The sequence below is a fragment of the Morus notabilis genome, unplaced genomic scaffold, assembly GCF_000414095.1.
Source record: "Morus notabilis unplaced genomic scaffold, ASM41409v2 Scaffold172, whole genome shotgun sequence".
NCBI lineage: Eukaryota > Viridiplantae > Streptophyta > Magnoliopsida > Rosales > Moraceae > Morus > Morus notabilis.
Window position 1 is genome coordinate 377,203 of NW_010362230.1, and position 26,676 is coordinate 403,878.

The 26,676-nt window shown below is 33.5% G+C and overlaps 3 protein-coding genes and 1 pseudogene across 4 annotated transcripts; 2 read left to right on the forward strand and 2 right to left on the reverse strand.

Moving 5' to 3' along the window:
* Window positions 1-5,254, reverse strand: LOC21407835 (transmembrane 9 superfamily member 2). Its single transcript, XM_024167734.1, has 7 exons — window positions 5,045-5,254; window positions 3,748-3,788; window positions 3,071-3,653; window positions 2,817-2,954; window positions 2,543-2,699; window positions 1,960-2,444; window positions 1-638 (listed from the first exon to the last, which is right to left on the reverse strand). Exons 1-7 carry the CDS (start codon window positions 5,191-5,193, stop codon window positions 419-421), a joined length of 1,773 nt encoding a protein of 590 aa, XP_024023502.1. The 5' UTR covers window positions 5,194-5,254; the 3' UTR covers window positions 1-418.
* Window positions 5,255-12,553: 7,299 nt separating this feature from the next.
* On the forward strand, window positions 12,554-18,688 carry LOC21407836. Of its 2 annotated transcripts, none has more exons than XM_024167765.1 (12): window positions 12,554-12,652; window positions 12,821-12,923; window positions 13,008-13,095; window positions 13,662-13,811; window positions 13,984-14,115; window positions 15,171-15,294; window positions 15,423-15,461; window positions 15,555-15,629; window positions 16,375-16,434; window positions 16,700-16,764; window positions 16,986-17,076; window positions 18,347-18,688. In XM_024167765.1, exons 1-12 carry the CDS (start codon window positions 12,578-12,580, stop codon window positions 18,365-18,367), a joined length of 1,023 nt encoding a protein of 340 aa, XP_024023533.1. In that variant the 5' UTR covers window positions 12,554-12,577; the 3' UTR covers window positions 18,368-18,688. The 2 variants fall into 2 exon arrangements, with proteins under 2 accessions (XP_024023533.1, XP_024023532.1); XM_024167764.1 differs by lacking the exon at window positions 18,347-18,688 and adding an exon at window positions 17,629-17,817.
* A 238-nt stretch (window positions 18,689-18,926) lies between these two features.
* On the reverse strand, window positions 18,927-19,691 carry LOC112092225 (annotated as a pseudogene).
* A 6,073-nt stretch (window positions 19,692-25,764) lies between these two features.
* LOC112092226 (CASP-like protein 4D1) lies at window positions 25,765-26,196 on the forward strand. The gene has a single exon (XM_024167774.1). The coding sequence runs from the start codon at window positions 25,765-25,767 to the stop codon at window positions 26,194-26,196; it is 432 nt and encodes a 143-aa protein (XP_024023542.1).
* Window positions 26,197-26,676: the final 480 nt, after the last annotated feature.

Consider the following 26,676-nt stretch of genomic DNA (forward strand, 5'->3'; position numbering starts at 1 on the left):
TTGGGGAGAAAGAAGAAAGATCACAATCCTGTTATTAACAATTATCAAGTGAAACAAGAAAATATTAGCCAGCTCCACCTGATGGCATCCTCTAGAATACTTGGGAGTCACGTCTTCAATCAAACAGGCAGAGAAAACAGAGAGATAATTCGTAGATGTAAAATGAAGAAGAAAATAAGAAAAAAAAAATGTATTGCGGAATTGGTTTATTGATACTAATTCTCTCCTTGAGAACACAAATTGGGACCTAACGTCTAAACTCTGGTATAGTTGATAATATCTCATGACCTTTGCTTCTGATTTTTAACAAACAAGGCACTACAAAATTTCTTCAGAAACTTTCTCTACACGGTGCCCGCTATTGAACAAAGAACAAACCCAAAGACATCCAACAAGTCTTTGAGAGACGGCAAACTACTTACTCACACTTGATCGACCGATATATGTGGCGTACAAAAAGTAGAGCTGCTCGAAAGCCTACAGTTCCAAGCATGAGGAAGAAACCATAGCAGATGCAGGCCATGTACCCAAAGAAAAAGGATGTCTGCATAAAGCCTGACATATCGGACCGAGCGTAGTAGTAATACAAACAATAGGCATAGATAAATATGCCAGTTGATCCACCGCATAGGAAAGATCTGTCAGAGAAAATGAAGAATATAGATTACCATCATCATCAAAATAATGTGTTGAATCGCAAGAGAAGATATACAAAATAGACTAACTGTTTTTACACAAGCAACTAAGAACTTTGTTCGAGGAGATCTTTTTACAAACAATGTGGGATTCTAATACGCCCCCTCACGCACAGCGTGGACCATGCCAAACCGCTGCGAATAAGTCGATATTGGGGGACCCAACATTGCAAAACTGGGCCTGCTCTGATGCCATTTTACAGAAATCAAAGGATATTGGGCCTAACTCAACCTAACAAAACCGGCTTGTTAGGGGAGGATTGCCCTCACCTTATTAAGTGGATCATACCAATATCTCCAGCCAATGTGGGATTCTAATAGATCTATTTGTCAAAAATAAACAGCAAGTTATTAAATACTAAATTCTCTTCCCCTACCAGAAGAAATCAAAAGTAAAATTTTCAGGAGCCGTAGTTCAAAGAGGAAGCATTAAGAGCCAAGTCCCAAACCATACAGCTAGTAAAATCCATGATTGAGCACAAGTAGTCAGATGGAAAAATTGGATAACCAAAAGAACTAGTCTCTACGGTGCATAGTCTACAACATGGAGAAAAAATCTATACAAACGTCTTTGTTCAAGCAAACACTGATCACGATCAGGATGATCAATTTTAAGCAAGAAAAGAGTAAAATACCAAAATCAGTTTAGGTGAAATTTTTGGAAAGAACATTATCGGCAAATGGAGTTTAACGTTGCATCTATAAACCCATCTTTTCATAATAACCTACCAACATACGAAACATCATTCAAAACTACCAACCGATGACCTATCCTAACAAAACAAAACACAGCATTACACTCACATATTTAAATGAACAAAAAAGAAAATCTTGAGATCTTACTTTTTTTTTTTTTAAAATGGATTCTTAAGGATCTTTCTGGAAACCAAAAAAAAAAAAAAAAACCCTCTAATAAAGCCCAAATCCACATTGATTTCTAAACCTTTACCCAGTATCAAGTCCTACTACTGAGAGGAAAGCCACTAGATAAAGAAAGAAGAAAAACCAACAACCATGATCAACAAAACGCTCCCTCAATGAGATATAGCACAATAACATTGGCAGCAACAAAATTGAGACATAAAATAAGGAGAAAATTTTGACAACTTGAGATAAGGATAAGAAAAATGAATTTCTTCTAGTAGTTAGAAGAACAAACAGAATTCAAAAGAATAAACAAAGACAGAAAACAAACACAAACGCGTAACAATCAGAACTTAAAGTCAACAAAAATTTAACACGTTTAGTTTTAAAAGCTGCATACCTCCACCACCACTCATGGTCCTCGGCAGCAAGTTGGAAGTAAGTCAATGCCACAGTAATGAAAGCAGTAACTATCAGGAGAATGATGAAGACGATAAACAAGATGCTGTATATGGTGTAAATCCTATGACCCCAGACGCTAGCAAAGATATAATAAAGCTCAATATATATTGCACTGAAAGGCAGAAATCCTGCCATTGCCATCTGAGGGATTGTCCCCCTGTACCATGGCAAAGACGGAATCTCCCTGGGATATTTGGTGGTGCGGCAAGGAGCTTGGAACTCAGCCTTTCCGTTCTTGCCAGCAATCCCACCCAACACCAGCAAAGGTGATGTCACCAGCGTCCATATCAGAACTATAACCACAATTGTGCCGAATGGAAGAGCAGCGGTGGCCGTGTAAGCAATTGCAACGGTATTCAAAAAGCAGAATGTAAGAAAAAGCGGCCCACAAAAGAGGCACCCCGTCAGCAATAGATTCCTAACCTTCAGGGTCAAAGCGTAAAACCGTTAGCAAAATAGGCATCAACTTTATTGAATTCTATTCAGAAAATTTTGCATAGAGAAATCATAGGCACACATACCCAATTTGTTCCCTCAAGCTGGCAATAAAATGAGGTAGCAGTATAGCCAGCAATTCCAGATGTGAGAGCATAGATGACAACTAAGGCAGTAAAGAGAGCCCCTCGATTGTACGGGTAAAAGACGCCAACAAGTGCAAGTACAAAAATAAAAACAGTACTGCAGAATACATACATGCAAAATTCCGTGAAACATTAACAAAAACGAGGGAAAAAGAAAATAATAAAATAGTCAAATTTGACGGTGCTAGGAGCAGCGGTTGAATGAAATACTCACAGTGTAAAAAGTTGGGTTCCCGAACCCAAGGCCGCTGCAAACAAAGACTTGTATTTAGGGTATCTAAATACATCACCGTGGATGTATTTCCATCCCGTCTCTTCCTGATCTTCAGCTGATTCCTCGTCATGAGCATATCTTTCATGGTAAATTGAAAGCAAACTCATCAACAAGTGTGGAGATGGCAGAACATTCTAGCACTGGATAAATAAACATACAAAACCATAACAGAGACAATGTCAAAATCTTCTTACTTGACAAAATCATTCTTAAGGACCCGCATGAGAATTGTGGCAAGAAACCCAGTAAGAAGAAGAACTGTCACACACGAGTTAATAATCGAGAACCAATGGATCTCCAAATGATGGGGCAGTGAAGAAGATAGTGAATATTTATCCATTCTCTTCTCATATGGAGTGTTTGTTTCCTTCCAATTTACAGTGTACAAAAATTTAACTTCAACTTCTTTATCCTCAGTAAGGTCCAGTACGGCCTTCGGGTCTGTCCGAACATTGATTTCAATCACTCTGTCGTTGTTATAAGAGATATCAAAATGGATATGCCTGTAAAGGTAATATTTGTATTCACTAGGTTCCTTCCCTTCCTTGACAACCTTCCCTATGAATCCCCAGACGGGCAAGTCATCATAGTACATCTGAAAGTAATAATCCTTGTTGACTGCAGATCGGAACCGTGCCACTTCTTCCTTCTTAAGTTTGCTTTTGCAAGCAACTTTGGACTCCTTGTTTTTCTGAAACTCAAGTTTGTAGGGGGCACTTACTAAACGATCCCCATTTAAGACTTCACCAAGAGCTTCCTTTTTCTCTTTAACGCCATCTGCAAATGAGATCCCATTCAAGTAATGAAATTGACGTCCAAAAAGAAATTGAAAATAACTGCAAGAAAAGCTTTGATTGAAAGTGATACAAACCTGGTGAGCAGAAAGGAAGATCAAAATACCGGTAGGTCTCACTGGAAGAAGGAAAAAGAAAAAGAAAAAGAAATATTGTTAGTACCTGTTGCAATCTAGACGCTGAATTCTCAACATATTCAAACGTTTTTGCTACATAGTTTATTCTCAAAAAAAAAAAAAAAAATTGAATTTCTATTCAAACCTATGAACCAAGCATACCTTTTACTTTGATTTATTTCATTACTTTATTTTAGGAATATTGTTTTTTTTTTTAATTAGTAGCTTCTTGTACAGTTCTCGCCTCATCCCACGTACATACATGCATACATGAAAGCCTGTGTTGTTTGCATAGGACGAAATCTATGGAGAAAGCTCTATACAGCATAATGTAACACAATTTTTTGTTATGATATACAAAAGGTAAGTGGTAACATGAAAATGGAAACATTGCTTTTGTTATTTAGGACCTAAAAATACATAAGGCAATTTTCCGAAAAGCTTTTTGACAATAATTTTAGAATATTGCAATTTCTGAGAAAGGTCAATGACTCGATATTATAACAAAGAAACCTTAAGTCATGTTCTCCCTTCAATAGTTTAATAGGAAATGAGCTCTTATGAGACAAAACCTAGCGTTATTTTCTTAAACCAGATCCAACTCCAAATAAACAAGACTAAACATCATTCTTAGCAAATCTAAGAATATAAAGCAATGGAAGAAACTGAATTCATACTAAAAGAAAAACCAAATTGTAATATGCAAAGGTTAGCTCCCGTTCGTTTCGTTGGTTCGAATTACAACTGAAGTTTTTACTACAATGTTTTCTCTCACATAAGCTCACTTTTCAACCCAAGTTGATAACTCGAATGAACGAAACGTACGGGATTTTAGTTTTCCCATCAATTTTGCCGAGAAACAAACAGATGGTGAGGTAAGCAATGAATAAATTCCCCATCCGAGCCTCGAGTCGAACCAAATGAGTAATGTCAAGTCAGAGAACCACTAGCAATGTCCACCTCCATTGAGATCAATTGAATTCATACTAAATGAAAAACCCAACTTTCATACATAAAACTCAGTTTTCAAATCAAATTTGCCGAGAAACAAACAGAGAGATGGCAGCCAATAAATTCTCCGCCCAAATTAAAGGAGTAAATTCCAAAGACTAAGTTAAACCTCATAATCTTAGCAAATCTGAGAACGTATAGCAACGGAAGCAACCGAATTCATAGAATAAAAGAAAAATCAAAATTTTTCTACGCAAAAGCCAGTTTTCCTGGGAAACAGATAGAAATTGTGGTGAAATGGACAGACCTGGGATTCTGAAAGGGGCCAACCTTGTTGGCGTAGAGAGGGACGGAGTCGCCTTCATGGTAGCGGTGATCGGATCGGACGTGATCGAAGAGGCAGAGAAGGATAAGCAATGCGAAGAGAGGGAGAGAGAAAGTCGTGTTCTTCGCCATTGCAGAGCTGGAGAGAGAGAGAGAGAGAGAGAGAGCATTCAAATGTGAGTGTGGAGGGGTTTTTGTTTCGGTTTTGGTTGAAGAAGAAGAAATGAAAAGATTACTATTAAATATTGATTATTGTAAAAAATAATAATAATTTAATTAATGAAAATTAGTTAATTAATTAAAAATAAGAGGCGTAAGAAAGAAGAAACAAAACAAAAAAAATGCTGACCGATGATGATGGAGACGGAGTGCCTCACCACCCACACCCTTCTCTCTCTTTCTTTCTCTCTCTAGACTCGAAGCAATGCAATGCAAGGACGTTTCACGTTTGGTGCTTCTTCACCTACAAATCTACCGTTTATGCTTCCCTTTTTTTTTTCCTTAAATATAAAAAGTATTTAAAATTAGGGTCAATAAAAACTTTTGTAAGTTTGTATAGAAATTTCTACATTAGGATTTGAAAAAAATAAACAATTGATAAGTCTCAGTTTTAAGTCGTTTGATATACATCAAAATCTATTTATCTACATGTTTTTATTTTATTTTATTGTGATTTTAATAAACCCCAACGATAAAAAATACCCAATTTTGTATAGGATATGTTTGAACAATTAGATTCTCGTCAAATGAATATATATGTTAACATTCAAAACACTAATAGGATTTGTTTGTTTTACTTTAAGTGCGAAAATTTAACTAGCTTGTAATGTATATTTGGTAAAAATGAGAGTAGAAAGGAAGAGAAAAATTGTATAGCTAAAAAAATAAGGCAAATTAGAGGTTCCTTCTTGTATTGTGTTTGTATACATTAAATCTAAGAGTTAAAATCTCCAATTCAAATTATATTCTTAATCTAATATGTATCGTTTCTATTTTTTCATCCTATCAAACAATGTCCTAACTCCTAACTTCAAAATTAAATATAAGATTTGAATTGTCACTAAGTTAAGTATATTGTTAACATGGTTAACGTGCTCTCTTTTTAAGGAGCGCATAACATGTTTTTATTAGTTCATATTCATGTCAATTGAATTATAACGTGATAGCTAAATACATTTAAAGATTCTATTTTAATAAAAATAAAATAAAATAAAAGTATGTACATTCAACAAAATGAAAAAAAAAAAAAAAAAAAAAAAAACAGGGGGGGAAAACAGGACTTGTTTTTAGTACTAACGAATTGCAGTCTACGAATCTAAGAAGAAATTAATTTCACGTTTGGTAAGGCCTCACTCACCTACAAACGTTTGTTATGGATGCCTATTTAATGCTAAGAAACACTTTTAGCGTGCCTTTCGTCAGTTGGTTGGTTCATATTCACGTATCTAATTTTCTTTTCTTTTTCTTTTATTTTCTTTTCTAATGAATAGCTCCAAATAATTAAATATGTGCTTGCCAAACTCATTATTAATTTGAGTGTACGTGAAGCTGACCAAAACTTTTGTTTTTGTTTTTGTTTTTTTGATGAATTGTTCGCCACGTCTTTGATTTGAGAATTAACATTATAGCCATATATATATATATATGAGTCTTTTAATTCGTTAATTTAAGTTTTTAATTCGAGTTGAGATGTAATTTTATATGAGAGTTTTTTATTATAGTAAAAAAATTAGATATGATTATTTCTGAGAGTTTTTTACTATAATAAAATTTAAATTATAAACTTAAATCGGTGAAATAAACAGAGTATATATTAATCTTCATTTTTTAATTAAGACCATAATATGATTTAGAAAATTGTGATATGGTACGTAGGATTGTATTCAGGACACGTGCTAGCACCACCAACTCGTTGATTGAAAAATAAAAATTGTGATATTTTTTTATGGAATTTTTCTAGTGTTCTCGTTTATCAGCTGTTAGATTTATTAAATTATATTGAAAAAGTAATATAAATGCGGCGATTGATAAGTCGAGAATATCGGTGTTCTTAAAAAAAAGAACACTAGTTCGCTGATTCGAGTTTTTAATTCGAGTTAAAATGTGAGTTAGAGCTTTTCACTGTAGTAAAAAGTTAGACGTGACTATTTCTAAGAGCTTTTTACTGTAACAAAACTCAAATTATAAACTCGAATCGGTGAAATAAACATAACCCAAAGAATATCCTTTTTCTTTTGACAATACCATCAACAAATAATTTTCTTTTGGTTGAAATCAACAAATAATTTTTTGACAGGTACGTTAATTATTGTATAGGTACATTGTTCTTTGTTCAATCAGTACATGTATCCTTTTCTGAGTAATTTTTATGAAGTTACCTTCAACATCTATATGTGGCAGAATCAAATGTAAGCCCATAACGGTATACTCTATGGCTATTTCACGGATTCGAGTTTTCAATTTAAGTTAAAATGTGATATTTTGTTAGAGTTTTTCACTGTAGTAAAAAAAGTTAGATGTGACATTTTTTGAGAATTTTTTACTATAAAAATTTAAAACTGAAAACTCGAATCGGTGAAATGAACGAGACAAATATTTACGTAAAAAAAGAGTGAAAATAAATACACTGTTATTCTATTTTGTTTTCCATGCATGTTGCTATTTCAATTGTCCTATATATTTTCATGACTATTATGCTCCAAATCCTGTAAAAATAAACTTTTAGTGTTAAAATAACTTTAAAAGAACGTTGTTATAATGATTAAATGAAAGAATTAATATCAACTAATACAAATAAAATGATATATCTTTTGAAAAATTTACCACAAAATATAGCATTTATTAAATTTATCATAGAAAATAATATAGCATTGGAGAGTGAATTTTTTCCACTAAAATACTAAACTTGACATCAATCCATCAATTTGAGATTGTGTTATTACATATTTTACTAACTTTAAATGTGAGATTGGTAAAAGGACAGATGATACTAATTATTAGCTTTTAAAATAACATTAATAATAAATGAAAATAAATAAATTACCATGGAAAAAGAAATATAAATTAAATAAATAATAAAAAATTTCCCTAGAGAGAGATATGGCTTTGGAATGCCACCGACGCTTGGTGAGGGACTCGAAAGGGGTGTGGACTCTACTCCACAGCAGAACAACTCACCAGCGTTTTTTTTATCTATTTTGTACAGGTGGAGCTATATGATTGGTTAATTTTATGCAAATGTGAGATCTGTTGTTTCCTAGTCAACACCTTTGGGATGGTCCCTTCCTGCCCACCCGGATCTCATCTCACCTGTTTTCACTTCTTGCTGCAATTAGTTTTTTTTTTTTTTTTTTGAATTTTATTACTGTTGTTTACTTGTTCCTAGTTTTATGGTGCGTTTGAAATTCATTTTAAAATAATTTTATTTTTTATATAAAAATAAAAATAAAAATATTTTTAATTTCAGACATAAATTATTTTTAAAAATGCGTTTGGTAGTATTAAGAGATTATTTTCAGTATAAAAAACTCATTAATATCTCTATCTCTTTCTCTCTGCTCAAGAGAGGAGAAAACGAAAACAAAAAATAAAAAACGACTAAAAGTCATTTTTCATTTCTCTCTTATTTTACACTAAACCAAAAAATCGTTTTCATTTCCATTTTTTGTCTTTATTGTGCCAAACGTCGTTTTGAAAACGTTTTCATTTTTTTTTCGAAATACGTAAAAAATAAAAACGGGATCAATTCTAAACACGGCCACAGTCTTTCTTAATTTACTCTCTGAACTTTAAAAACTCTTATTTTGTGTCTTAAATTTTAAATTTGTCCCATTTAAACAATTTTGTAAGAATTTTTGCTAAAATCAGACGTAAACATAAAGATAAAACGTGGTCATGTGGTTTCTATATGTTTCTTTTTAATATAAATCTAAATAGAAATGTCACGTAATTACGTTATTCTTTTTTTTTCTATAAGTTTTTAACAGAAACTACAATATAAGAGGTTAAGTGAAAATAATTTAAAATTTAAAGGACAAAGTGAGAATTTTTAAAATTTATAGACAACCTAAAAATGGCCTTAAAATTTAAGGGTCACCAATAATAATAACAATCTTTTTTTCCCTCCTTTTAATTTAATCTTCTTTATTTCTAAAAACTATGAAGTTATCCTTTATATTTATTATTTTTATTTTAGGGTACGTTTACTTAATAATAAAAGATATAATGAGAAAGATAACTTGATTGAAAATAAAAGTAAAGTAATAAAATTGAGGATCATTAATTCTATTTTTAGTATTTATTTATCTATTTGATGGAGGCGAGAATGAACTAAATAGCTAATTTATAGTGAATAATTAAAGTAAGTAGCAGATTTAACTACTTGAAGTAAATAATAGAAAATGAAAACCATATCTGGAAAAAATCTTTTTGCCATTCGTAAACAAAAAATATATGTGGTAAAATTTTTTTTACAAGTCGCAAATAAAAAATTTATGTGGTAAAAAATATTTTAATATTATTTATTTCAAATAATTTTGACTGGGTCCGGTAGATTCGGAAGGTATAACGTGTTGGGGGTGCACATATTTAAGTATTTGACTCGTTAGTGACGGTTCTAATGTGGCCAAAGTACTTAACGGGAATTCAAAGTTGATGTTGATGCTAAGACCTCTAACAATGGCTTGATTCGTCTAGACCCAGATTAGCCAAATAACACATGTTCTGGGGCTATCTTTGTTGCTAAAATCACAAAAAAAAGTCCCTGTAAAAATGTTAGAAAACTAAAAAATAATATATGGAACTTCAAGGATGAAGATTAGCAGGATAAGTGTCAAATAGTTGATGAATCAGTGATTCAAGAGACGGATAAAACTTTTGATGGAAAAATGCTCCAAAGACAATTTTTAGACTGCCTTGAAGGCTTTAAGTACGAAGCTTAGTAAGTGGGTAAGGCACTGATAGAGAGACGAAATATGAAGAAGCATGCTTAAAGAGGCTCCGAGAGAAGATGCAGCTTGTCTGGGAGTAAAGAGACCATTTAGAGCACTCACTCCAATAGTGATTGAGAATAACTCTTAAAACACTATTAGATGGTTATGGAAGAAGATTAAAGAGAGTTCTTGGGGGAGTTCTTAAGGCTCTCAACACTTAGAAACCATTAAGAACCCCAAGAACTTGAAAAAGATTTCAATCTTTATAGCAAAAGACTCAAACAAAATGTAGAGTGATTTTTTAAGAGTTTCAGCACTCAAGTTACTTGATGGTGTGTATTGATGTTGGTGGTGGTATGTTTTAAATGAAGGAAATGATGAGTATTTATAGGGAAAAATAGAAGTACTTGACAGGTGTTTTGATGGAGGCCTAAACTCTCAATTTCATTTGGAGCAGGGTTGTTAGTTTCCTTATAGATTTTGAGAGTGTCAATTTTACTCAATTTCTAAAAAATGATATTTTTTTAAACATTTATTAAGTTTTTAAAAATATGCTATTCTCTATTATTTTTGTTTCTTTTAATTTTTTCTTTATTAAAAAACGAATGGGCCTGACTATATAGTCAAGAGAAAATTGCATAATTTATCCTTAAAAGTGCATGAATTTAGATTTTTACCCGTTACTTTTAATAAATACCATTTTATTAGTGCAATTATTTGATTAAAAAAGTTATGAATAAAAAATAAAAGGTTAATTTAACCCTCTTATACCTCACACTAATTTTAATCTTTATTTGATTTGTGGAAAACTATTCACCATCTTGTGTGTTATATTATTTTGAAACAGTTTTGTTTATAAGCTTTGTATTCTTTTTTGTACTAAATAGCTTTTTTGACCCCTACAACGACTTTTCGAAATCGTGCATAATAAGACTAAATGCACCATTGCATGTTGCATTTTTCCAAACAATTATTATTCTTATATATATTTGAGTTTTTTTAATGTAGGATAAAATTGTAATAAATACACATTATAATTGGATGAACGTATTAATAAATTTTATGGGTGTAAATATAATTATTTTTAATTTATTAATAGTGATATAAATAATAAAATTGTATAAAATCATGATAAATCATATTATTTTTTTTTAACGGTCATTACAGTGTTAGAACTTTGGGCGGCGGGCCTGCACGAAGCCCAAATTTTTTCAGGCTCGGCGGGTAGGGCCCGATGTCCGTCCGTCCAGCTAGGGAAGTCGGGCTCGGGCATCCCGAAATATTGAGGTTGAACAAAGCCCGCCCTCCGTTCGAACCTCCAGGCCCGAAGCCCGCATAAAGCTGCCCAAAAGCCCGCGACCGACTCTCTTCTTTTTTGAATCTTATGCCCGAAAGCCCAAGAATAACGGTTCTTTTTTGACCGTTGCCCAATCTGCCCGTCCGAAGCCCGACCTGCCGAGGTAAATATAGCCGTTGGATTCAAAAATTCACCCAAAAAATTGATTGTTTTACCCCAAAAATTTCTCTATAAATACCCCCTCCCCCAAACCTTTTCTTTACAAAATTTCTCACATTCTCTCTCAATCTCTCTTAATCTATCTCACTTTTATCTCAAATCTCTCTCATAATTTTTTCATAAGCTCACACAAAATTCTAAAGCTCCCTCTCATAGTGCTCTCATTGTAATATTTAGACTTTGTTATTTTTAAAATTTATAATTTGACACAAAATGATTGCACTTTTTTTTCATTACCAAGTTTTTATCTTAATTGGATTTTTCTTAATAAGGTTTTTAACGAGGCAATAATAAATTATAAATTTAAAAATTAATAAACAATTGTAATTTTTTGAATTGATTTGTGTTAATACTTAATAGTGTGTGTTGATTTTAATCTTAATTATAATTTTTATATAATTTTTACAATAAATAACTGAATAATTATTTATATACAAATACAATTAATAACAACATTATATAATATATATATATATATTATTCGGGCAGTTTGGGCGGGTTCAGGGTGCCCAATCAGGCTTCAGGTAGCTAAGACTTGCCTGAAGCTCGTTCAATGTGATTTTCAGGCTTGGGCGGGCAGATCAAATTTTTCAGGCGGGCGGGCTCGGACAACGAGTACAAGTTTAATTTTTTCGAACGGTCGCGTGCAGCTCGTCTAAAGTTTCAGCATTAGGTCAATGGCCTACTAAAATGCAAATCTCTCTAAAGAAAATTAAGAAAAGAAGGAAAAAAATAATTCAAAGCAAAATGAAAAGGCACGCGGAAAGGGAGACAAAATTTACGTTTAGTTCGTTGATTTAAAATTTTAATTTAAGTTGAAATTTAATGTTATATGAGAGTTTTTTAGTGTAGTAAAAAAATTAATTGTTATTATTTTTAAGAATTTTTAAGCATAGTAAAAAAATTAAATTTAATTGTTTTTAAGAGTTTTTAACCTAATAAAATTTAAATTTTAAACTTAAATGGTAAAATAAACGGACGAAACCAGCGTATAATCCACCGTGTAAATTTTTCCCCCGTAGCCATTGCAGTTGCAGTTCTCATTCAGCTTGTGGAGAATAGAAAAACAATGGCACTGCTGACGGCTCAAAAACTCCCGGTGATGACCACCTTCACATTCCCCTTCTCCTTGCACACTTACTCGGTAAACACTTCTTCTCTTTTCTTTTCTCTCTTCATGTTTTCCTTTCTAATTCTTGTTTGGTCGCTGGGAAATCGTCGGCATACTAGGCAAACAGTCAACACTAGTGGCGTGTTATCCATTTATTTATTTTTTCTGACTTGGGTTTTTTCTCTTACTTCTTTTCCTCAGCAACCAAACAGAATTTTGCTCAAATTTTTTGGCTTACCCGAGAGGAGACACCGTCTGAGGCTGGTGGGTTGTGCTCGTGCTTCTGTCTCAAGAACTGGGCAAGGTTCCTTTTTTTTTTTTTTGGCCCTTTTGCCTTTCCTCTCTTTCTCTCTCTCTCTCTAACTTGTTGGTTTGGGAAAGTTCCCAGATACCTTTGATCCAGAACTTCGGTCAGTGCTCGAACTTGCCACAGACACCGAGTTATTTGAGCTTGAAAATATCCTTTTTGGTCCAAGGTAGTTATAACTTCTCATTCTTCTACTAGATTATTCTCACACCCTCTATTTGATTATTCATACCGTCTAGTCTGTCGTAGTAGTATGAACTGTGCGTAATTTTGGTCCTGAAAATTTTCCTAAGCTAGTAGACTAAGTACTTGTTTGTTAGGAAAGTAAAGTGGGAAGGATTTGTTCGGGATGAAAGATTAGAGGAGTGAATGGTTTGGGTGAGAAATTTAAAATTTTCTAATGAACCCCAATTTTGATATTTCCTAGTTTGTAGGAATTCTTTACTTGATTGGATTATGGTGTCAAATTCTATATTTCCTCTCATTGCTGAAGGAAACTAGACCAACTAAAAAGAAAGTTGTAAGTGTACAAATAAAATCTTTCCTTTCTCTTCTGTTGCATCTTTATGTCTAACAAGGCGAACAATTTTTATGTTCTTTTAATGTCTTTCATTCCAAACACCATAGGCCGGAGAGACCACTCCCTCCCTCTTAAACATGGCCTAACCATTAAACTCTTTAATACTTTTGAAGATACCAATGTGATGCTAATTTATGAATGCTGTTAACCTGCAGTTACTTTAGCCCTTTGCTCAAGTCCGTAACGAAGGGAACCAATGTGGACTATGCCATAATAGACACGGATCTTCAAGAGAGAGAGAACTTCATAGCAGCGCTAGAGTCACGATTTTTGTTCCTTGCAGCTGATGCTCGTTCGACTTTAAGGTTATTGAATGTTGGGTCTATTCAGAAGTTTATTTTGACAAAAGCCGCTGTGAAATTTAGCAGCTTTGCTATGAACTAAAGCATTTTCATTGAGTTACCTTATTTTCATCTAGTTAACCAAATTTCACATTATATATATATATATATATATATATATATATATTTGGATTAGGGGTTGGAGGCCATCATATAGGAATGTCTTGCTTGCAGTGAGAAAGGAGCTAAACATTCCTTGCTCAAACAAATTGTCAACTGAAGACCTTGAAGCGGAGATTTTTCTTTACCTGTTACAGGAATACTCAAGGCATGTTTCCAATTATAACTTGCTAGGATTTACATATTTGTTTATTATCTCTGTAGTTGAACAATGCAAATTGATAAAAATTTCAACATTTAGATGAGTTGGATGTTGACCACTGGAGAATGCTAGTGAGAAAAAGAATCTAGATAATAACAGAGTTGCACCACACCATATAAGTTAGAAAAATATGGTTCAGATTGTCTTCTAATAAATAGTAAAGCCCATTGGTTGTATAAGAGGGTATTATGTGATGCAATGAATAATGGGCCATTGCTATGACGGACTGACACCAACGGGGTATGATTTTTCATAGTGTGGTCTTGTATAGAAGCATGCTTCTCTAGAATCCAAATGCATGACAACAAGTTATTATCTACACATTTCTTTAATTAGTTCTTTTCTGGTAGATTCTAATCTATGAAGTTACTTGTCCTGTCTTCACCATCACTAGCCCTTAACAAAACCAAACTTTTTTAACACTTACATGCAATGAGGCGGGTACTTAAGGAATTTGAAAACAGTCTCAAACTTTTTGAACTAAACCAGTTATGTTTTGCTTGAGCTCTTCAACTTGTTGTCCCAAACCGTAGCAGAGCATTCTTATTTTGTTCTTCAAAATTAACATTTTGTTGTAGTTTTACTTTCTAGTAATTCCTCTGATTGGAAGGGGCTTATAGTAAAGCGTATGATAGAAACATAAACAAAAACGGATTTTAATTTGTAGCATGGAGATGAAACGTTTCTGTTCAATTTGCCTGGAAATGCTGAAGATATTTGGATCTCTAGTATGAGACCTTCACAAAATGGCCACCATTATGATGTGTTGACACTTAGTTTGAAGTAAATTTACGACTGTTTTAGCAATGTCACAGAGAAGTTATACAATAAGAATAACAATGCCCTATAGTTATCATTAGCTACCTTACACTAATTTATTGAGATATTTTGTAAATGCACTACGTGTCGAGGATTATCATATCTTAGAAAAGTCCAATAAGTTTTTATTTCCTTTTGAACGTATTCTGATGACTTGGAGTATGTAAAATGTCTTCTTATAGCGAAGAATTTAAAGCTTCTTCAGGCCTAACATCTAATGCCGAAAGTGGTTTAGAACTTGGACTCAGTGGATGGAAGGTGCAAGCTCAGTCTGCTGTCAAAGAGTTTCAATCTGTGATTTTGAAGGTACAGTTAAATTTCTACAGAGACTACGATGCCTTTGTGAAAGTTTTCTGTATTCTTATTCACTTTTGACTTAATCTGATCTTTTGTTTTTTGTGTTATTTTCCCTTCTTATTTTTTCCCTTCTACAGGGCAGTAGTATTGTTACTTTCGCAAAGATTTTTCAATTGGTAAGAAAATTGTACGGTGGATATATCCTATTTTGCGTTATGTACGTGTCTGATTTATTATTATTGTTATTACTATTTTTTCATTTGTGGTAGTTGTCAAAGAGATTATCTGGAAAGGTATTCCTAGAAGCTGCCAATTATCAGATGAAAAAGGAATTTATTAAAAAGGTACATTTTGATATGCTAGCTCTTTGGTCCTCTTGAGAGCACCTTCTTTAACATTATGGATCTGTCAAGTTTACTGAGTTTTTATCTCTTCTCAATTTTCATTTTCCTGTTTTTTTGTCTCGATTATTTTACATCTAGGAGATGCATTATTTTGTTTCTATTGCATCCATTGACTTGACTTTCGCTCATATGTACTAAAGTTGGATGATATAAGCATATCAATTTTCCTTCATATGTATTGTGCATATCAATCTGCAATTAGCACATCAAATATTCATTTTTGAAAAATGAAGAAACTCCAAATTTTATTTGTTTACTTTTTTATTTTATTTCTGTGATGCATAAATAAATTGACTCTTGAGTATTTAACCTATCAAGTTGTGCCTTTATCTATCTATTTTATTTATTTATTATTATTGTCATGATTTTCTGAATAAACCCTATTCTGTGTTGGTCCCTGAGAATTTTTGTGCTTCAAGTTATTGAGGACCTCTCATCCTTCCTTTTTTATTTTTATAAAATTTATAAAATATTTTTAGTTTCTGTTAAAAAGGAAGACCGTTTTGAAATTAAAAATGTTAATTTAGATAATCAGCCAGTTTTGGTCAGTTTAAATGAAAATTTCATATGCGTGCTTATCTAAATAGTATAGATGTCGGATGGCATGTAGTGGTTTGAAAGATGCCATCGAGATTAACATGCCTTTTGTATTTTATTTTATTTTAATTTTTTTATTTATTTTCAGGGTGGACAGGTAGCTGCAATTAATTTAGAGTCTAGAGCAGCATTGCTCGCTGCAAAACAGGTAATTATAGCTGATTTACAAAAGAGTTGTGAATCAATGGAGCTAGTTCGAGCACACATAAATTCTTGAAACTCGATTGATCTTGAATTCTACATTCAATCTTCTCAAAACACAAAATCTTTTGGATGGACATTGATCCAATTTTCTTTCAACTTATGAGTTTTTGTTGAGCTGACTTGCAAATTCAAAGTAGTTCAACCACCTTGGCAATTATATTATGATAAAACTTTTAGCTGAATTCCTCACAGTTGGTAACAATTGACAGGGTCTTACAGGTGCTGCATCAAGATATCTAGGTTTCAGAAGCATGATGACTCTGCTTGGCCCAATGTATTGGCTCTTCTTCACTGCATCTTCTAAACAAACTTTGTTTATTTATTTTCCAACATTCTTTATCTATTATTTTTGTGTTTCTCCTAGAGTGTGGTCTGAGTAACATGGATATCGCTTTTGTTAATCTTCTACGTTCTCCAAGTTTTGTTTCTTTCTTGTTTGTTTGCAAAAATTCTGTCATGTAGCCGACAATTATATCTATGTCTGTCTGCTTGCAGGCTTTGGGGAACATTTCTGGCCGATGTTGTCATCCAAATGCTTGGAACTGATTATGCTCGAATCTTGCGGGCAATCTATGCTTTTGCGCAGGTATTAATACTACTATTGCCTCCTGCACTATTCTCTTAGGGTTTGTCTTATTTTAGAAGGCTCCATTATTCATTACGATAGAGTTGCTTTCGTCCTTTAAGTTTGCTTTATAATGTGTACATACATACATCGATACATTCGTAAATGGTTAATGTAGTGGCTTGAGATTCAATCTGATATAAATTGGACATTAGGAGAGTCACCGTATGATTGTAAATTTTCTATTGATCAATTCAGTGGGACTTAGATCTTTATTATGCATTTCCAAGTGAATAATTTACTTGTGTTAGCAGCATGGCGGTGATTTTACCTCCCGTACCTGCATCTTTTGAACATTTGTGCTCTAGCATCTTTGACTCAAAGATTTTATTTTTTGTACCTGATTTTGCAGATTGAGATTTCAATATTTTGAATGATACATATGTAAACTTTGACTTGCAGTCTGATTTCCATCAAAACAAGAAGAAAAGATTGTTTTATATATATATATATATATATATTAAGTGTACCATGCTTTCTCTAATGCAACTGAATTAACTGCTTTCTTTCCAGATTCGGATTACCCGCACATACAATGTACCATCTGCATCATCATCTGATAATAAATTATGAGCGCATAAATTGGAAGGCTTGTTTAACATTCTAACCAGAGATCTAGAGCTTCACTTGCTCTTTGAGCAGGCATTAACAATGAAGATATTATGCATCCGGATATCTAATCCGTTCGGCCTAGGTTTATAGATACTCTCGATCAGAACTTCGTAAACTTTGACTTGCAGTCTGATTTCCATCAAAACAAGAAGAAAAGATTGTTTTATATATATATATATATATATATATTAAGTGTACCATGCTTTCTCTAATGCAACTGAATTAACTGCTTTCTTTCCAGATTCGGATTACCCGCACATACAATGTACCATCTGCATCATCATCTGATAATAAATTATGAGCGCATAAATTGGAAGGCTTGTTTAACATTCTAACCAGAGATCTAGAGCTTCACTTGCTCTTTGAGCAGGCATTAACAATGAAGATATTATGCATCCGGATATCTAATCCGTTCGGCCTAGGTTTATAGATACTCTCGATCAGAACTTCCATTGTAAATAACTCGAAAGTACGCTGCAAAAATGGACTCTGTTTCCTTTGATGTTTGTAAAAAACATATAGTAATTCTGTTGTGCCAAACTGCATACCATGGTTCTGCTTTCATCAAGTAGTTATACTCTTACATTGATGTAAACTCATTTACTTCTTTCATTTTTAGGGTTCTACTTGTAGCTATTGATGATGAAGGAAAGAAAAGTCTTCATTAAATCCTGTATTGCAATAGATCGGAGCCAAAATTCTTTGTTTCTTTCGAAGTCGTCTTCTTTCACAGAAAAGCGCAACTGTTACAAATAGTGGGATTTTAGTTTTTAGTGGGTCGAATCATGCTGATCAGTTATTCTCGTCATTCTTAATACGGTAATCTCCGAGTTCGCCTGCGATTTTTTTCAACTAATATTTCAATATAGAATAATCTCCTTATTTCTTCATGGATTGTCGCATCATTTTCTTGGAAAGTTGTTAGAACACCGTGGGAAACTTTCAAATGCTTAGGGGTACACCAAACACAGTATTATAGAATGATAATACAATTCTGTACAATATTGCATAGACTACACATGCCGTGTCTTAATGTATAGTCCTACGCTTCTTGGTTTTGGACAACTTTAGCAATTTGAATTTATTGTAATTCAGTGAGCAGTTTCTAAGCATAATCATAAATCAAAATGCATAGAAATAAGAGAGGATTTGAAGGGTCACCATCCCAAAAATTCATCCAGCGACCAGTAAGGTCCACTTCAGAGACAAAGCGGTTTCATGAAAATAATCTTTTTCTGTGGAATTTGCTTGATCTTCTCCAATTCATCCTCACTTAGCTCCCAACCAAATATTTCAAGGTTTTGTTCCATCCTCTCCTTGTTAAAGCACTTCACCACAAAACTTGCCCCTTGCTGGTCATGTATCCATCTCAATGCAATCTGCATGAATAAATTGGTAAGTAAATAATTATACAGCGGCTAAAGAAATACGATTGCGGTTATGAGTATGACATACGTAAGAATTAGAAATTTTGTGATTGCAAGGTTACTCTGATGTTAAATTCACAACTGCTATTGAAATCTAGAGATTACGAAAAAAAAAAAAAAAAAAAAAAAGGACTAGAGAACATAAGCAGAAATCTTTCCTTTGGCGGCTGCAATGTCCTTAAGAATGGGACTCTCTACATCCTCGTTCGCACCCCAAAAGTCTATATAAGCTCACAGAGGCGACCAAGCAGTCACATAAATTCCTCTCTTTACAAGACTTCACCAGTTTGGTTTGTTGCCATGAGGTGTTCATTTCCACATAATTGACCGCTGGAGGAATGGTCGCGTTTTCTTTTTGCAGCCAAAGTTGCTGACACCAACTTATTTGGCTAACCGTAGTCTTTGGCATTCTTCCATGGCCTTCCACGTACCCGTTATGTCAAACGGAAGAATATCATCTTTAGTGAACTTCATGCCCACAATTCCCTCATTTAATCTCACTGCAAAATGGATCAGATAAAGATCAACATTGTTGAGGGGTGGTTATTTCATGACCGGAATAACAGGCCAAACAGGCCGAACATGCCAAACAGGCAGAGCAGGCCGAACATGCCAAACAAACAGACCAAGCCGAACAGGCAGAATAGATAGAACATGCGGAACAGGCTGAACATGCATAATAGACAGAATAAGCTGAGCACTTGGTCCTACGCTATCTGGCACCCACTGGCAAAATAGAACAAGTGCCTAAACACTGCCGCGTGGCCCCCTCTGTGCAATCCCCATTGGGGGATTCCCTACTATAGGGACGCGATACATGTCATATGACCGGTACAAATTTACACCCGGGTTACCTTTGAGTTATGGGTAGGATCCTGGAACTATGCGGAACCGGAAATATTCTATAAATACCAAGCTCATTAGCTCACAAAGGTACGGACAAACTCTTTATCTAAAACCTGCCTCTCCATTAATTGCTCCCAATCAGTAATCTCACTTGAGCATTGTAGTGCCATTAGAAAACGCCACACCGGTGTCCCCTCACTCTGAGGCTATATACTTTTTCGTTACAGGTCAAAACAATGCTAGGGATCCAATCCGAACGGTGCTAGGTATCCGTCATGAACACTGCTGGGGATCTGATATGAACAATGTTAGTGATCTGATCCGAACAATGCTAGGAGTCCATCTAAAGACTGCTAGGGATCCAATCCGAATAGTGACAGGGATCCGACCAAAAGAGTCGAAGAATATAGTCCGATTACCGTACGCCTCTGCACGCGGTGTTGTTGTTGGTTTCCTAAACGATTTCGGATGTGTAAACGTACATGTGTGAATTGTGTATAAAAAAAATTTTCATAAAACTTTTGAAACACTCTATAGAATATATTAATTTATACGCTAATAAATTAATTAAATTAATTTATCAATATACCTTGAGTTTTTTGACCACGAACAATCCTCGCTCTAAGATTTTAGGAATACTTGAATCTTTCTCGTCTAGTCCTTAATACCTGGAAGACCTAGAGTGTGAGCTTTAATTTAGAACTAAAGCAATTGATCACTCGCTAATTAGTCTTCCATCAATATCAACGCATGCATGAGGTGAAACAAGGAATTGGAAGAAATTTTCTTCTCTTTTCTCTGTCTATGGTGCCCACCTATACGAAGGAAGGAGAGCAAAAATTGTGTTATTCAATTTTCTATTGTCTCTTATTTTTAGAGTTTTAGAAGAGCTTTTTGCTTTATCTTAAAGTCAAAGTAATAGAAGATTAGTTATCACTTATGAACTTGCAACAATTTGTTTTCTCTTGGAAACTCAAAAGCCCTTCCCCCGAATAAATAAGAAAGAACAAGTGCTCACAAAATCTTTCACACTGAATTTCTGTGACTCTCAAGGCGTGCTGAGATTTTTATGAGGCTCCAATTAAATAGCCAAAACTGCCAGCTTTAAGAATCATTAATGCAATCACGAATTACAATTTGTTGCAAAATCTGTTGTAAGAAATTCTGCAACAGATCTGTAAAATCTGATCTAAATTCAACTTCTGCAAATTCTGGATATTTTCTCTATAAATTTAGTATCATTCTTGCAAATCACTCCATAAATCCGGACGATATGTTACAACAGTGCAACATCCTCTTAGCAAATCAACCAACTCACCAAATTCTAACTTTCCAAGAACACAAAGAAATTGACATTTTTCAAATCAATAAATATTGACCAATTTGAAACAGTTTCCAAAAGTATTTGTTGCAGAACACATTTTCCTTAATTCAATCCATCAAAATCCATATTACCAAAACATTCACAATTTGGCTAAACAAACAAGAAAACTGGATTTCAATACAATCTGAATCTGTACAACGAGGAAACCTGCAGCAAATTAATGACAACATTTCCAAACATTCCAATTCTGCAAAACATTTCAAAATAATGTCAATTTCCAAAATCTGTGACGAAACCGAAAATCCCAACAGACTGTATTACAAATTGGAAAACGTAGTGTGGATAGTAAAGGCATCAAGCATGAGGTGGCTATTCTATCTTTTGGTGTTGTTATTAATAGGCAAGATGATTCAACTTCTAGCTTTGGTGAATTAGCACTAAGAGAGGAAATTAGAAAAAGGCCACGTACACACCTATTTATCTTAGCCTTGGTTAGTCATAGGGGCTTGTTGGCAATAAGAAACCTTTTCCAGCTGGTTACGTATTTGTAAGTATACTTTGCACTGCATCACTTGAACATATAATATTTTTTTAAAAAGAGTTTTTAATTTATATATGTTATTATTGACATGTTTTCATGTAATTTTTAAAATATTTTCTGGGTATGATACGAACTCTTATGCTTGTTATGAATCCACAGTTAAAGATGCTATGCGCTAAATTCTGAAGGAGTAAGAATTTCCAAAACAAGGAATGCATCTAAGGGAGTTCAATTGACAGGAGATTAACATTATACAAGAGGGTCTTAAAATTTAAAGTTTAAAGAAGTATTTTGAGAGTAGAAATTGTTTGCTCATATAGTTCATTTGATGTAGGTAAGCCGTTAGATAGAAGTTTCAGTTGATTGAACAAGAAAAGTCTAAGGTCCCATGAAAAGTTAAGAGATTTTAAGAATTAAAATTTGTAATCTTAAGAATTTTTATTGAAGGATTGTACTTATAATAGATATTATTTCTCTATTAAACAATATTATTTTATTTTAGTTAACTTTTTTATCAAGTTGACAAAGTTTTTTGCTTCTAATTTGGGAAGGGCGTTATAATTTAGTATTAGAGCAATACGATTTTAGAGACATAGTGAGAGTGTCATGGGATCAAGTGCTCAATCAACGTATGATTTATGTTATTAGAAATACCTGCATTTTAGTATTTTCTTGGATAGTTGTTCAATTGGAGAAATTAGAATTATTAAATTTTGAGGATGAAATTTTTTTAAAAAGGGGAGAGTTGTAATGCCCGCATTTTTGAGGTACTAGCTTAGGTGAAAAAAATAATACAATTTAGTTATCTTATGAATTTTGGAGATTTTGGATTCTTGAATGAACTTATTTTGATATTTTCTTTATCTAATGATATTTGGAGATTATAGTGAGGATAATTTATATCACTTAGGTTGTTCAAATTGGATTGTATTAAGAATTGGAAAACGTAGTGTGGATATTAAAGACATCAAGCATGAGGTGGCTATTCTATTTTTTGGTGTTGTTATATAATTCCAAGACAAGCTTAATAGGCAAGATGATTCAACTTCTAGCTTTGGTGAATTAGCACTAAGAGTGGAAATTAGGAAAAGGCCACATGCACACCTGTTTATCTTAGCCTTGGTTAGTTATTTGCGCTTGTTGGCAATAAGAAACCTTTTCCAGCTGGTCACCCATAGTTAAAGATGTTGAAGGCTACATCTTAGAGAAATAAGAGTTTTTAAAACAGGGGTCGCATCTAATGGGTTCGAATGAAACGAGATTAACGTTATGCAAGAGAGCTCTGAAGTTTAAAGATTAAAGAAGTATTTTGAGAGTGGAAATTATTTATGGTTTACTTATTGAGCTTTGCTCATATAGTTCTTGTAATGCAGGTAAGCTGTTAGATAGAAGTTCTAGTTGACTGAGTAAGAAAGGTCCAAGGTCCCATGATAAGTTAAAAGATTTTAAGAATTGAAATTTGTAATCTTAATAATTTTTATACATATGGATTGTACTTGTAATTGATATTATTTCTTTATCAAGCAGTATTATTTTATTTTATTTAACGTTTCTTTTTAGTTGGCGAAGTTTTTAGCTGCTATTTTGGGAGGGGCGTTACAATAAAAGAGGATTTCACTATCACTAAATGTAGTTACAAAAGTTGGAATAACATTCGTAAAAAAAGTTGGAATTACAAAAGACCTCTCGAATCTACACCAACTCCTCACCAACGATGACTTCTCTGGACTCTCCTTTAGATTCTTCTTCCTACTCTGAGTCTTTTGCTAGCCTTGGGTTGTCTTCACCTACTCCAAGCACGATGCTTGCCTTCAGTCTTCTTGACTTACTTTGAACGCCATAATCTACCTTCGGCTCTTCCTTAGACCTACTCAGGATTCTTTAAAAGTCCGTAGAAAATAGAGTTTGAGACTAACAAATGAAGTCTAAAAAATAGCTCTAGTTTTTCTCTCACACTTAAGCACAATGAGAACACTGAAATTTTCTCTCGCTAGACTCTCAAGTTCTCAACCTAGGTCTTACTCGAGAATTACAAGTTGTTCTCCTTAAATAATGAAACTCCTAGATATGGCTACGGTCTAGAATCTCTCTGTTTGATGTATGATAAGATCAGATCCTCATGTCCATTTGAATTTAAATTTTGGTTGCTCAAAATCTTTTGAATTAAATCTTCACAAAATTTCAGCTATCCTCATAAATCTTTATTCGAACAGGATATTGAACTTGCACATTGTGCGGACAAATAGCTCATTTTTTGGCATTGTCCTATAAACAGAGTACCTGCAGTGTCAAGACACTAAAAACTGACTAATGCGACTGTTAGTTTAAATTCAAACTACATTTAAATTAAAACTAGATCCAAATTGAATCTGCAAAATCCTGTAGATAACCACCAGAAAACTTAGTCAATAAGCAAATTAATCCTAAGATGAATATAGAATCAATTAAGCACAAGGATTAAATCCACAAATCTTACTTAGAGATAAATATCCGAATAGAAGAGATAAGTCAAGATTTAAAATCTAAAACTTAATCCGCACGAAATCTACACAAAAATCTCTAAGTATCAAACCCAAAGAATTAAGAGATAAATACCATATAATTCAAACTTTAAATATGAATTTATCTGCCCACAAAATTGAGTTAGATTAACAATAAATAATTAAATTAATTTATGATACATGATTGCCAACAAAATATACTTAGAAATAAAGTTCCTAACAAAGGGAACCAAACTATTTCGGAAAACTATATACTAAGGTCCGAAGATAAAATTATAGAATTTCTTATGTAAAATATCTATACTGAGGTCCCAAGGATGATCAGTAAATAATAAGTCGTTTAATTTTGCGTAAAAGAAGTAGATTAATAGAGGCAGATTGCCTAGTAAGGCTCGAACGTGATTCTCACTGGTTGTAGCGTTGAAGGGCATTAAAAAAGGAAAAAAAAATTTGTCATAGCCTTTGTATTTTTACATTTAAACTTTATATATACTCAGCCTTATGCTTTTCCACACGCGGTTTCTTATGGACAACATCGATCGTTAGTTTCAATAGTACTTAAGGGAAAATGCCGTCCAAAGGCACTAGTGTTCTTTACATATATACATATATATATATATATATGTATATGTGTGTGTGTGTGTGTGTGTGTGTGTGTGTATGTATAAAATGACTTGGTGGGTAATTAGCAAGAATATCACTAACTAAAGAAACACTAATATATAGTACATAACAAGAAATGGGGTTCAAAGTTAATAAAGCTTTCATCATTCTTGACCTGAGGATTGCCACTCTCTTGGTATTAGTTGCTTCGGCAGTGCTACTCCTTACCGATAACTACGAAATCAGTGATGGTGGGAAAACCTCTTTCAAGGATATATTTGCATACAGATAACAACTAATTATAATACGTATTTTCATAATACGTATATAAACTCACAAATTATGATCAACTGGTTTCATCGATCCATATATGTGCATTTTTTCTTAATTTAACAATCAAGATTTTGTACATAGTAAAATAAATAAGTTCAATAATGATGGATAATTTTTTTGGGACGCGCTCAAACATATGATGTTAAGGAAAGAAAAAGCAGAATTTTAATTAAAGAATCTAGAACTAGATTTTTTTTAATAGGGTTTTCAACATAACCTATCATGAATCTAGAACTAGATTTTTTTTTTTTTTGAAGAATCTAGAACTAGATTTAAAGTGTAAACTTACCTGTAAATTATGCTTGTAACGATTCAATTACCATTGTTTCTTGTTCTTGAGCTTTGTTATTTTTACATTTTAAATAAAATTTATGTGTTTCAGGCATAAGATATAGTTTTAGGACCATGAATATTAGTCCTAAATTGATATATATATACACACACACACACACACACATAAATATGTTGTTATGTATTGTCAGGTATGTGCTTGCTACGGCGGCTGTTGGAGCAGCCTACCTAATACTGCAGCTTCCATTCGCCATATATTACGGTTGCACCGAAAAGCGGCTCATAGGCGGCACACTGCTGCCGCAGTTCGACTTCTATGCCGACAAGGTGGTGAGCTTGCTGCTGGCGTCGGGAGCCGGGGCCGGCTTTGCAGTGAGTATCGAGCTGAAGAAGGTTTTGCCGGACGCTTTTGATGCTATTATCGCTATCGCCCAGGCCTCTGGAAAGGCTGATTTGATTGAATTTGCCGACTTATTCCAACAAGAGAAGTCTAAGACACCGGGTTTCTTTAACAGGGGAATTATTGCTTCTGGAGTTCTGCTTGGGGGATGCGTTCTAATGGCTATTGTATCTGTGCTTACTTCCATCAACCGATCCAAATAATATATATATACAGCTAGTATTATATATATATATAAATTAAAGAATAAATTCATTATTACCTTTCTTGTAGCTAATGTTTACGTTTTTGCAGCTAATGTTTAAGTGCAAGACTTTTCCTATGCCCATGCTTAGAGCTTGATTCGTTCAAGCCTTCTAGGAAAAACCCTAGAAGGAAAATAAGAGTATAACTCAACCTTAATCGACCAAATAAAATCTGTAATTGGAAAGAGCAACAACATCTCTAGTATTCAAGGGATCTGCAGAAACCCTTACAAAAGCCACGATAATTCCTAAAAATATGCGAAAAATACTCATAATATTGTATATTTATGTGTGTGTGTATATATATATATATATATATAGCGGAAACATATTAACTTATTATATAATAAGAATAGAGTAAAACTCGTAGGGGATAATCTTAAAAGCGGAATAAATTTTCTTTGAAAAACTAAACATAAAAGGCGGTCTTTAATGAAT